Here is a 13459-nt window from a genome sequence, read left to right on the forward strand (position 1 = left end):
GGATTTACCCTAACGTATCAGGCTGTTAGAAGTGATGGCGGGAGAACTGTACTTTGAGACTTGCCAGATTCTGTTAATGTAGCCTTACAATAAAGTAGAAACAGCTCATCTGATCATGTTTCCTGTCTGGTTTACCTGGGAGGGCTGACATGTGGTCTGGATTGAAATGTCATCTGACAAGAAGTCTATGTGACTGTCATGCTGATTGTTCCTGAAGACTATTCTTCAGATTCTGAGTACAAGAGTTTAGAGACCCCATTTTTGGGGTTAGTGATTAGTCTATGGTTTCAGATGGTAAAACATACAGGGAACAACTATGGTAGGCACAAGCTCACCATCTGAAAGTGAGAGTCTATTTAGCTGTTGCCCTGATATGATGATATGAAGAAGTGTATGCAAATGATGAAAAACAAGCCTTGTACATGGGAATAAATCTTGGTACCCAACAACAGCAAGGTAGTACCAGTCTTAGACTATAGCTAAGACTAGTTTAGATCTCTTTCTTAACCACAAACTGGAACTATTGTTTTTAGCTGGCTTTTGAGTGTTGCCCAAGCCTAGGCACTATGGGGGTGGAGGTAGGCTTAATGACTGGTCATTCTCTCTTCCTGCCTCTGAGCATAAATTAAAATTAAAAGAAACACAGAGCAATTTTTTTTTGAGGGAGGGATAGTGAAGTAAACATTTGTAATCCATTTTGAAAAATTCCTGAGCAAAAGAAAATCTTAAATTATATAAAATAATATTGCTGAATACATTTTATCAAAGGCCTTCTCTATATCCCATGATGTTTGGCTTATCGCCATATACTTGAATAAGCCAATCTCTGCATCCCATGTAATAATTGTAGCAGAATCCACCTTCTAAAATCTTAAATATGATTTGTTAGTTTAAGAACTTTTGTTCTCATTTTATCCTTTATGTAGCTGACAAGTTGGTCTCTCCTTAGCTATTTCTCTGCTTTCTCCATTGCCTGACTGGGCCTGGAGCACTGCCAATTCTTTTTGCCTGTCACCAGAGTTATAGCTGCTCCCAACTTAAGAGGATGTATAAATCTAATTATCTGACTTGCTCTATACTCTCAGGAGTTAAAACAAAGAAAATAGCCATTACTTTGTGCTACTTGAGATGAAGATTAAAAATAATAATAAAATTTTTTCAAGAGCTTTCAGAGAGAGCAAGGCACTTGTTGCCATATTGCCAACAATCCAGGATCCAACTTAGCATTGGTTAAAGATATACTAATTCTCTTGAGTTTCAGCCTTTCTGTTATATCAGTCAGTTCTGGGTGATCAGGTTATATCATGTTTGCTAGTACCTTTCAGAGTGTGTTTGAAAGAGTGTCTGATAATATTTTAAGTTTGTTTTCATGAACTCGGTCTACAATTTGTACAACATGCATAATTTTATCTGATTTAGGAATTATGGCAATACAAACTTGATTAAGAACAGCTAGTAAAATACTAGATTCAAAATTAGAAGGAAAATTGGAGGTTCAGGGCCCAAAATACCTGTATGAACTGTATACCATTCTGTAGGAAAACTATTTAGCCCTGGAATTTGCCATTCTTTAAGCTATCAATGTGGTATTTCACTTCTTCCATGAGAGCCAGTTTGGTCTAGGGGTTAAGGTTCTGGGCTAGAAACCAGGAGTCTGTGAGCTCTAGTCCCACTTTAGGCATAAAAGCCGGCTGGGTGACCTTGGGCCAGTCACTTTTTCTCAGCCCAATTCAGTGCAATATAGACTAGCCTCCTCGTGGTGCACCCCACCCCAGGCAACGTGACTTGTCACGGCTAAATAGTCTACACATCTGGCTGCTGGACCTCACAAGGATTTCCCAGCAAGAAAAAACAGCATGAACACCAAACTGCTATGCCATACGATTAAAAAAAAAAAAAAAGCTTCTTCCATCCAAAGGGATTCAGAGAGCTATTACAATTGTTGACTCCCCATAATGGAACATTGAGTTGTGAAAAATAAGGTCTAATTTACTTTCCATTGCATCCTTAACTGTTTTGTAAAGCTCTGATAAAATTCTTAAAATATTCAACTCAAGACTTCAAGCATTATACATATACATACACATACACATATACTATAATCACTGTAAAGTGTTGAGCTTGTTGCTGCTTTTATCAATATGCCAAAACATCTCCAGTTTTCCCAAACCTCTTCCATAGATACAGTACTTTAATGCACAGTCTGCCTTAACAGAAAGCAGTTTATTCAATTAATGCTTAGTACTTTCAAAGACCTTCTAAAGATCTAAAGAGGGATGAGTAGAATATTGAGATAATAAAAGCTTACCCTTTCTGTTCCAGTTCGCTTCTTCTAATACTCTTTTCTTTTTCCCTCTGTGCAACATAAGGAATGATTTGTCCTTCCCTACATGCTCTGCATGTTTGAACCCTTATTTATACTAAAATATTTTTGAAGCTCCATAGCCAGTTGCTTCTCAAAGTTTTTGTCATTTAATCAGAAGATACCCAAATGCCATTCATTTTAGAAGCATTCCCTGTTGGCAAGGAAACCATAACTGGGACATGATCAGATATTGAAACTGTACATTCTGGAGCAACATATAGAAAATAGTTCTAACAGAATGTTGATGTGTGGAAGAAATAAAGATATAGTTTCCCTAAACTACATGTAAAAGATGTCACACATCAGTGCATGTTGACCTCATCAGTCAGTGAAACCAAACTGAAGGCTCGAGCTTGAATGGTACCACACTTGGATCAAGAATGTCATTAAACACCCCCCCATGATTTAGAAATTATAGATAATGAGGACAACATGGCTTAAACAACCAGGAAAACACACCAAAAGTGTTTAACTTAGGGCAGTAAATATTGTCCAAATTATTTTTTCTTTCAAAAGTCTTAATCATCAGAGTAAGATAGTAGTCTTTCCCATCCAGTATCATGTTCAACACAAAAAGCAAGGTGTTTTATGAATTAGTGGAGACTTTCCCTTTTCTTTTTCTTATAAAAACACTAATACAGATATTTCTCACTCTGTCTTTCCACATTCTATCATCCTCATCCAGTAGATGTCTTTTGTAAATCTGCAGTGGCAGCCTTGAGACCATTAACTTCAGTTAAGTATCTCCTCTCTCTTTTTCTTTCTCTAAATACAAAATACTGACAAAACACCAAAATACACTAAAAAACCCACACTATTAAATGAAATGATCCTTAAACTGGTTTCTCTTATTAAGAGTATACTTGTTAAGGGTTCTCAGCTCTTCATATTCCATATCACCTCATTGAAAGATTTAAGCCCTGTACAGGCTGCATAGATCTCAATGGGCAAACGGTGGAGAACATCACTTCCTCATTGTAAGTTGTACTGTTGCCATCAGCACAATTCTCTCCAATGGGACATCTTCACACTTCACCTGTGGAGACTGTCTCTTCAGTCATCCCCGTGGTTGAAATACAAGAATGACCTTTCATTGTTCCTCATTTGTTGAGTTCTGTATGCAAACCTACTGCTTGGACAATATAAGAAATACTTACCTGTTCATGCATACACACACAATATGCACAGAAATATGTTAGTAAACAGGAAAAGATTAAGGTAGGACATGATATGTACATGTACGTGTACACGTGTATAAATATTTCTAGCTTTCATTTAAGCCACTCAAGAAATCTATAGTAAAGGTAAAGGTTTCCCTTGACGTAAAGTCCAGTCGTGTCCGACTCTAGGGGGCGGTACTCATCTCCGTTTCTAAGCCTTAGAGCCGGCGTTGTCATAGATACTTCCGGGTCATGTGGCTGGCATGACGACTCGGAACGCCGTTACCTTCCCGCCGAAGCGGTACCTATTGATCTACTCACATTTGCATGTTTTCGAACTGCTAGGTGAGCAGGAGCTGGGATTAGCAACGGGAGCTCACCCCGCCACGCGGTTTCGAACCGCCGACCTTCCGATCGGCAGCTCAGCAGTTTAACCCGCAGCGCCACCGCGTCCCTATCAAGAAATCTATACTGACTGATAAATTTATGTCTTCTAAAAAAGAGGCAAAAAATGCTAAACCTTCAAAGAGGAAAGCTAGCTGAAATATTCAAAGGAAAAAACAGAAATCCGAGGGGAAAAAATTACACGAGAAGCAAAAATGTAGTGTTCCTTTCTCCCAGTTGGATGACTGTGAGTGGACCCCTGCTCTTTCCAAGCTTTTCCGCAACCAAACTAACTCTTTAATTATAGAAAGAAAAAAGTTGAACACTGTGTTTCTGTGATAGAAAAACATTTTCACACCCTCTAATACTGAAACAGAAGGAGAATATTTCAGTACTGAATTTGGATTCAGGCCAGAACTGGGAAAAGGTGTTGCTCGAGGAGGGATTGGAGCTAACTGGAATCTGACAAGGTTTCTTCTTCTCCAACTGAAAGTCCACTGGCCAGGCAAATACCTTGTGCAAGAAAGGCTCAGTAAGAATTACAGACATCCCTTTTCCATGACCTTCTTATGTATTTTTGTATTGCTTCTGTGCAACTGTTCTTCCAAACATGTAGTCTCTGTAACATTTGATTAACTTTCTGTAAAGTTGCTAAAGCAGTTTCCAAAGCTATTCCTATGTCTTTTGAGTGAGTGATCATACTTTCAGCTTTAGCAATCTGAGCTGTAACTGTATCAACAGATGCTTGAGGTACAGCAGTCAACTCTTAATTTCTTAAACTCAACCGTTATGCTTTATTTATCTGTCTAAGGCAAGAGCTGAAAAAGTGCAGCCTTAGGCCACACACGCTCAGGTGGAAGGACTGGGTGTGGCTTTCAGAGCCTGCAGACTGGGTGGAGATTATATTTTTCAAACCTTTGCTTTATTCAGTGGATTTTGATAAATTTTTAGGGGGCAGAACGGGTGCCTTAAGCCTTGAAGAGGCAAAGATATCCATTGCATCACTTTAAAGACACCCCCCCCCAAAATTGGGGTGAATTTCCCCAATGTTTCTTTCTGCATTTTAAGAAGTGAATTAGAGTTACCAGATGTACAGTACTGTACAAGGAGGACATGTCTTCCTTTTTGCCCTCATGTCTTCTGTCCAGCAGACATAGCCTTAAAATCAAATATTGCCCTGCCTTTTTCAAATCTATGATCACTGTAGTCTGTGGGTCACATGGCTTGTCATACATTTCTGTTGTGAAATTTGGAAAGCGCATCATTGTCAATTCTATATTATCCCTAGCATATGTTCTTGAAAGTAAAGATTTGTTGGAAAAATATTGTGATTGAAATTCCAGTCTTTATGGTGGTGGAAAAAGTAATTTCATATATGCATGTAGGCCTAAGTATATTTTTGCAATTTTTTTGTTGTATTTTTTGTCATGGATGCCAAGAAAGTTAAACAGTGTGTCCTCCTTTCCCCCCATTTGGCCTCCTTTCCACTTGTCCATGTCCTCCTTTGCCTGTTCAGATATCTGGTAACTGTAGGTGAAATAAACACCTTAAGCCTTGGAGAGTTTTATTTTGTCTTTTAACCACTTTAATCCTCTCCCCCTCCCCCCCCACACAAAGGCTCACTTTCATCTGAATACAAATTGAACTCTGTTCTCATCCGTTTGAACCAGGTTCCTGAAGAAACTTTTTACTCTTATTCAAACAGTCATGAGTGAAGAAGCTGTTCTGTCTTCCTAGTGAACACAAAGAAGTCTGCAATTGTGGGGACAATCCATGCATACACAGAGTCAAGATGTACAGCCAGATAATATGATCAAATTTTGCAGGAAAGGAAATTGGCTATTGATGTCAACTACGAAACTGGTTATAATGAATCAAACCAGAGGAGCACTTCCTCTTAGCTCCTGTTGACATCCTAGAGAATTTTGGCCACAGGTTGGCACCTTCTCTCATGTCCAGTCCAGGGGCACTTAGCCCTGCTCCTTCTGTGGCCCTAGAATATCTGTCTCCTCCTCACCCAACTGCCTGAAGATTTTTTTGGCTCCCATTCAGCACCTTTTCTCATCTCCCAACCCAGATAAGTTAGCTTTGCTCTTATTAGGGTTCCTTCCCACATGAGCTCTGCTTAGCCCTCTATTTCCTGTGGAAACTAGTGCACCCAAACCATGTGGCTGTTTCCAGTCTCCATTTTGTCTACATCTTCCAATAATCTCCTCCTGTCCTTCTTCCAGTGGTTCTTTCTTCTTGGTCCCTTCCCAAGTGAGCTCCTATGTCCTTTCCCTTTGCCTCAAAACAAAGGTTTTTTAAACAAAAGGGGAGTGGCTGAGGAATCTTCTCCTGTGTTTGCTCCAGCAAAACTCTTCCATACAACACCCTCCTTCTGGCCAGGTTTCCAAAAATGCCAAAAATTCTCTGTATTCAAAAGATGGATGTGGGTCATCCTCTTTAAAGCATTTGAAGTCATTATGGGTCTCCTGCCTGTTTGCTCAGGTGTCTGGGATATGGATATCAGGTCTCTGAGGCCCCTTGTCTATGTGCAATTCAGGATTGGGCAAATGACTGAGTGAATGTGGGCAGGGAAGGGTTTGCCATTCACTATAATAGCACTGTAACTATAATATAGAAATTGCAAGGCATTAGTTTTGATGCTATGAATTTGAGGGAACCCCAGGATTTAGAATCAATGAAGTAATTCATTTAATATTATAGAGCATTGTTGGGCTGTGTATACCTCGAAACGATATAATGTTAGGCGTTCTACAAAGCACTTATATTAACTACATACTTCGGCAGGGTGAAAATAACATGCTTCAATGTATGTAATGAAAAATGTTATGCAGAAATATCTGAACATGTAGTTTTTATGTTAGCTGCAAACACTAATACATACACACAAATAGTTACTTGTGTAATATTGGATATGCTTTATATAATCAGGGAAGGTAACACAGAGAATTGGGGTTATTCCATTTTAAATTTATCAGATGGTTCAGCAGAGCTATTCAAACTCTTGAATATATTCATTTTGGAGAGTGTTTTACATTGCATGGATATGTAAAAACATCACCCCTAAAACTTGTTTGCAACATTTATTTTGTATTATTTTAAATCCCCAACCAAACAGTTTCTCTTATGATTTTTTTTATATATGGAAAGAGCCAATATTTGTTTACAATCCTGGCTTAGACAGCTAGTAAGAGGGAGCATAAGAAGAAACCTGTGAATTCAAGATTAATTTAGGATTAAATATGATTTGGCATTACTTCTGAACTATAATTTAGGAAAGAATTTCAATATTGGTGCTTAAATTGAAGAGTTATTTGAATTATTAAGCTTTGTAAAATATTTTCCTGAATCTTCCTAATTTTTGTATAGGATCCCAATAAACATATCACCAAATCACAGAACACGTATAAAGTAGTGAGTTATGACTTTGTGGTATATGTAGTGCTACATGCCGTCCCATACAGTAATCATGAAAATCCATAAGAATCCATATTTCCAATCTATGTTTTAATGTTAACTCTGGAAAAATATCAGATGTGGTTTTTGTTCTGCAGACAGATGACATGAAGGAAAGCTTCACTGCTTTCTGCATTGAGCAGAATCATCCTCCCCTGTTCAAGGAATAGGAAGGAGAGTTACATCCTCCATTCTTCATTCCATCATTTGTCACCTCTCCATCTTTCCCTACTACTTCATTTTCCCCCTAGAGAAAATGTATGAATGAGGAAATGATAGATATGCTGCACAATCAGTAGGACTGGGACCCCTCCATCTGAAAGCAAACATAATACTCAACAGCTACATTATTATTTATTATTCCACTCCAAAACAAGAATTCTCTGAATACATACAGAGTCACACAATAAAAACAATAATATTTCATTTTCAAATGGATGTTATCATTCTACTGGATCCAAGTTTTACCAAAGCACATATGGAAAAACACACTGGGTTTTAGTCTGTGTGTGTGTGTGAGAGAGAGAGAGAGAGAGAAGGAGAGGGAGAGGAGAGAGGAGAGGAGAGGAGAGGAGAGGAGAGAAAGAATAGTAAGTATAGAGCAGTGTTTCTCAACCTTAGCAACTTTAAGATGTGTGGACTTCAACTCCCAGAATTCCCCAGCATACTGATGAAGGTTTCCTGGGGAAATTAATGGCAGCTGGAGAAAGGAGAGGGTAGTAAGATCTTTATAAGTCCTACAACATTATACTATGTGTAATATATTAAAGTGTTTTTAATTTCTGGTTAGATCCAGTTTGGTTAGGTACCAGGCTAGAAACTGGGAGACTGTGAGTTCTAGTCCTTGGGCACAAAGCCAGCTGGGTGACCTTGGGCTCTCAGCCCTGGGAAAAAGGAAATGGCAAACCACTTCCGAAAAAGCTTGCCAAGAAAGCTGCAGGGACTTGTCCAGGCAGTCTCCAAGAATCAGACACAATTGAACAGATTAAAAAAAAAATCTGGTTGGACAGAAAACTGGCCTGGATAGTGGGTTTTTTTTTAAAAAATGTGTCATTCCTAAAACAGTAAAACAAGGGATTGCTTGTAATTTTTGCTTGTTTAGTTTGGAGTAGGGAATTCTGTTCTCGTCTTCACATTTTATGGAAGAGATGCACTTATTTTACAGTTTGAACATATGTTGATATCACAGACAATATTAATTTGCTGTGGAAATGATAAGAAAAGACAGTTTTTCACTTTTTTGTTAAAAAAAAAAAAGGCCATAGCAAACATTTTACAAACAGATCCTTTCTTTTCTTTTCTTTTCTTTTTTGCACTATCACTATTTGAAAATCAATGTTGTTCACACATTTTTCAGGTGCTTGTTTGCTTAAAATCCCTTATGTAGTATTTAAACAATTATTATTTGTAATCTTTATGTATGGGGTATTATCAGATGGATAAAATAAGATTTGATAGACATTCTGGGGGGAAATCCAATATGTACATGAGAGTGAATGCAGAACTGTTAATATTTGTGCCTGACTAGCTCAGAGAAGGAGATAATCCTTCAAGAGTTGTGCTGGTGCTTTATTAAAAACTTTGCAAGACATTATGAAAAACAACAGAACTGATCCCGTATGCTTTGTAAAAGTTCTGAACCGTGGGGATTTTTGACAAGGCTATCCACAAATTAGGAGTACACAACGGAACAATTAGAAGTACACAACTGAAAAACCCAATCCATTTCATGATTTAAAAAGTATAAAAATATGTGGTGCTCCTAATTTTTTAAAGTTAATTCTGTTCATACTAATATTTGTTAGAGCAAAAGGCCTCAGACAATTAAAATTATATTCGAAAACTAGATATTCATGGGGGGGGGGTTGCTATAGAATGCTGAAGAACTATTAGTAGATGGGAAAAATATTGAGTTTCCCCACGATCTGTTAGGTGCCTTGTAGATGGGGGAAGATCAAAAAAGTCAATATGATGGGTGCAACTGCATGATGAAAGGCTCACCTCTTTACCATGCATCACATGTGTGTGTCAAAGGATGGGGAAAGGGTACAGGAATTTTCCAGACATGCACACACAATTCTCTATTTATGGTGATATTTAATATATACAGTGGCCTTTGCTTCACTAACTACGTATATACAGAGATTTTTACAGTGTCATCTCTGTTTTCCTCCCTCCCTTCTGCAGTTTCTTTATGGATTTTTATTTCTGGCTTGCTTCTACTCTAAGGTGGAAAACAGGAAGAGGGAAAAATAACTCTTCTCTGGGGTTGTGGGACTGCAGCACCTTTGTCAAGCTAACCTCACTGACATCCGGCCCTCTGTCTGAGAACTCTAGTCCTTTCCACTACAGGCAGTCCTCGCTTAACAACCATTTGTTTAGTGATGGTTCAGACTTACAACAGTGCTGAAAAAATCGATTTATGACTGGTCCTCACACTTATAACTGTTGCAGCATCCCCACAGTCACATGACTACGGTTTGGGCACTTGGCAACCGGTTCACATTTATGACAGTCCCAGAGTCCTGTGGTCATGTTATCACCATTTTTGAGTTTCCCAGACAGCTTCTAGAAAGCAAAATCAATGGGGAACTGTGTGATTTGCTTAATGACCATGTGGTTCACTTAATGCCTATGGTGATTCACTTAACAACTGCTGCCAAAAAAGCTGTAAAATCAGGTCAGATTCACTTAGTGACCATTTCACTTAGCAACTGAAATTCCTGTTCCAATTGTGGTCATTAAGTGAGGTCTACCTGTAGCCAATTTGCTCAGTGGATCTCTTTCTCGGGTTCAGTTTGCTCCTGCTGGGTCTCCCACTGCAGACTCCCCCTTCTTGATACGTATAATATTACCAGTACAAGAATGACTCCAGAAATGTCCAACAATCTTCTCTTCCATTATTTAAAGCTTCTGCCCTTTTATGTTTCAATATTTACAGCTAGAGAACAGGTGTTTTAATTAAGCATGAAGCTTCTCTGTTTACGTGACATTGAGAATGATTTTGACCCACAGGGGGGAAAAATGACTTTGTGATTGTTGCATCATCCCAAGTCCCTCAAAGCAATTCATCCTGTCATAGTGTGGCGCATATAAAAAAGAGGCAGGGCATTTCTTGCATAGTCTTGGCCACCATCCTGACCTAAATTTATTCCCTTACAATGCTCCTGCTTCCAGATGTGTTCCAATGATCATTGTTGTAACTTAGCACTTTTGGAGGACACCAGGTTGGAGCTGGCTACAGTAAGCACTTACTAGGGACTAACACTGATTTAATAATCTACTCCTTACCTTCTGCATAATGGAAATAGGATTGCTTTGTGAGATTATTGCAAATTTTATGTTTTATGAATTAACTATAGATGGCTGACCAGATTATTAATTACTGTACTGTTCCTTTATTCTTGGCTGACAGGACAGGCTCAACCACTATGTAGTCACTTCAGGAAGCAAATGTGGTGGAGGGTACAATACTATTTTTGGATTATCTTGGTAGTTGATATGGGTAGTCAAGCTGGGATGATACTTTAACCTGTTATGCTAGGTTTAGATTTGGGTTTTGTGGAAAGGTTTAAATCTGGCATCCGTACATGCTCTTTATAAGAGGGTTGATTGGTACATACAGACACAACTTTACTTTCTCTCTCTAGGTCAAAGGATCTAATAAAGGAAGCTATCCTTGACAATGACTTCATGAAGAATCTAGAATTGTCTCAGATCCAAGAGATTGTGGATTGTATGTATCCAGTGGAATATGGCAAAGATAGTTGCATCATCAAAGAAGGAGATGTTGGCTCACTGGTATACGTCATGGAAGGTATGTTGCACAACTGAGGAATATTATATACAAATATATATACATACACACACACACACACACACACACACACAAATATTTGCTTTTCCCCTTACCTGCTTCCACAGAGATGATTTCTGTAAGACAGGAAATACTCCTGAGTTGTTGGAGACCATCATGATACTCTGAAACAATTGAGTGATTACAACTTGGTTTATGTCTGGTATGCTTTAATTAGGATTTATTCTAATGAGGGGAATTATTACATATCACCACATCCACTAATCTGCCTGTGATTTGCTGCAGGACTGTTGAAAATAATCCAGGTGAAAGGGGAATGTTGACAGTCTCTCAATAAGGAAGGCTTACATAAGGCACAGATTTCATTCATTTCCTTCCTCACAAACCAGTGTGAAACCAACTTTTGATTGCCTTCACTTCTGGCCTCAAAATGCTGAGAATGGGTCAGAAATGCCATCAGCCATTCGGTTTATTCTCCAGGTGGCAAAATGAAAGTTCTAAAAATGGGACTCAAGTGGTGTTCCAACCTTTCAGCTCTCACAACTTCTGAAGTAACAAAACTCCCTCATCCCTTTATTTTCAGTATGATAGGAATATGCAGTGCTTCAGATTTAAAGCCAAACATGCTCTAGGAGGCTTTCTAGAGGCATTCTAGGCTCATTTGGTGGACATGTCAGCCTGGAAAAATATGCAATTGAATTAAAGGAAGCTCAAACATACCTGCTCCAAAGCATCTTGTTGCATTCCTTTCAGAACCTCTTTTATCAAACATGTATTGTCCTGGGGTTGCGTGGCTATTGTGAAAGCTTGGGAAAAGATGCTGCTTTTTAAAGGAGGCACTCAGAAGTGCAGCATGCAAACCCACATCCTCTATTAAATATCTTTTTGGCTTTGTATCCTAAGTGCTGCATATCCCCATAACACATGTTGTGTATCTCTGTCTAACCGTATGCAAAATCATCAGCAACAACAATAGGAAACAAAAAATGGTGACTTCTTACAGAAAGGAGCAATCCTGCTGTGAAGGTTCTCCCCCCTTGGTTTTTATTAAAATGCCTTTGCTAATTGTGATACTGGAAAAATAGCCTGGTGCCAGGCTTTTCACAATGATTCTAGCTATGGTTCAAAACTAACTATTTGTGTGTGCATGTCTGTGTGACTAATAGTTTGCTTGATCCCAGGAGCTGGGATACGGGGTGACGGAAGGATTCAGTACAGGCTGCTTATATAAGAAAATCAAGCCCGCAATCTTTCTGCCCTGATGGTGAAATTGACTGCAAACTGACCAGGAGGATTAAGGTCAAGTTAGCTGATTAATTCCCTGTATTCCTTAGCACAGTTAAATTGCTGTGGATGCTGAAAAAACACTTGTTGTCTCCAAGACCTGGAAGACGTGATGGAGCAAAAGCCAACCTTACAGAAAACCAGACTGCTCTCATACCTTAGCATAGGAAAAAGATCCAGCCTTGCTCTAGTTAAAAGTGCAGAGGCATAAAGATGCCAGTTCGGGCTTGAAAAGACCCGGTGTCATGGGAATGAACAGAGCGAATCTGGAACTGGTGAAAGAACAACAGTAATTATCCTACTGATTCTGTTACTGAGTTGATTGCATTCTCTATGCAGATACTCACTGTATGGACAAAGGGCAGAGTAAATACTGAATAGGAGATTCAGATGTTGTTTTGAAGATTATCTAATGCCAGTTGTATGGTTAGAGGCACAAGCTGACCCCTTTTCCCCATCTTATAGTTAAAGGATTGTTGTTCGGTTCAAATCCAGCTCATGGAAACTGACAGAATAGTACAGTGGGTTATGAATTTTTACTGTGGAAATGGTTTTTATGATTCTGTTTTTAAAATGATTTTCTTCCCATTTGCAGTTGATTCCCAAGGTAGCAACTATATTTTGAAGCATGCTTAAGATTTGAGGTATATCCTATAATCTGCTTCATTATTTACTTGCCCTTAAAATTCGGTTGCCCTCTTTAGAATATACCTTACTTCCTGAGTTTCAGAACAACAAATTCCTTTGTAATATTAGAATATAAGAAACAAGACAGAGTCTTTTCTCACTCTGTCAAAAGACTAGAAATTTCAAGGACAGCATTACAATTGGTATAATCATTACTGTGTGAGGATAATTAATTTTAAAATCACTGTTATTCCCCTGTAAGGGATCAAAATGGAAAAATCCACAATATTTTTATGTTATGATTGCTGGTTGTAAAGTACCTGGATATCCTCATGTAAAGATCTTTTTCCTTAATCTTTT

General features: G+C 38.5%; 1 protein-coding gene across 2 annotated transcripts in view; it reads left to right on the forward strand.

The window, feature by feature from the left end:
- Window positions 1-13459, forward strand: part of PRKG1 (protein kinase cGMP-dependent 1) — a 776897-nt gene that overhangs the window by 163481 nt on the left and 599957 nt on the right. For both annotated transcript variants that reach the window (XM_063307452.1, XM_063307451.1), the window contains exon 2: window positions 11022-11188. In XM_063307452.1, coding sequence (XP_063163522.1) covers window positions 11022-11188 — 167 coding nt within the window. The remainder of the gene's footprint in view (window positions 1-11021; window positions 11189-13459) is intronic.

Source organism: Candoia aspera, chromosome 6 (genome assembly GCF_035149785.1).
Source record: "Candoia aspera isolate rCanAsp1 chromosome 6, rCanAsp1.hap2, whole genome shotgun sequence".
Lineage (NCBI taxonomy): Eukaryota > Metazoa > Chordata > Lepidosauria > Squamata > Boidae > Candoia > Candoia aspera.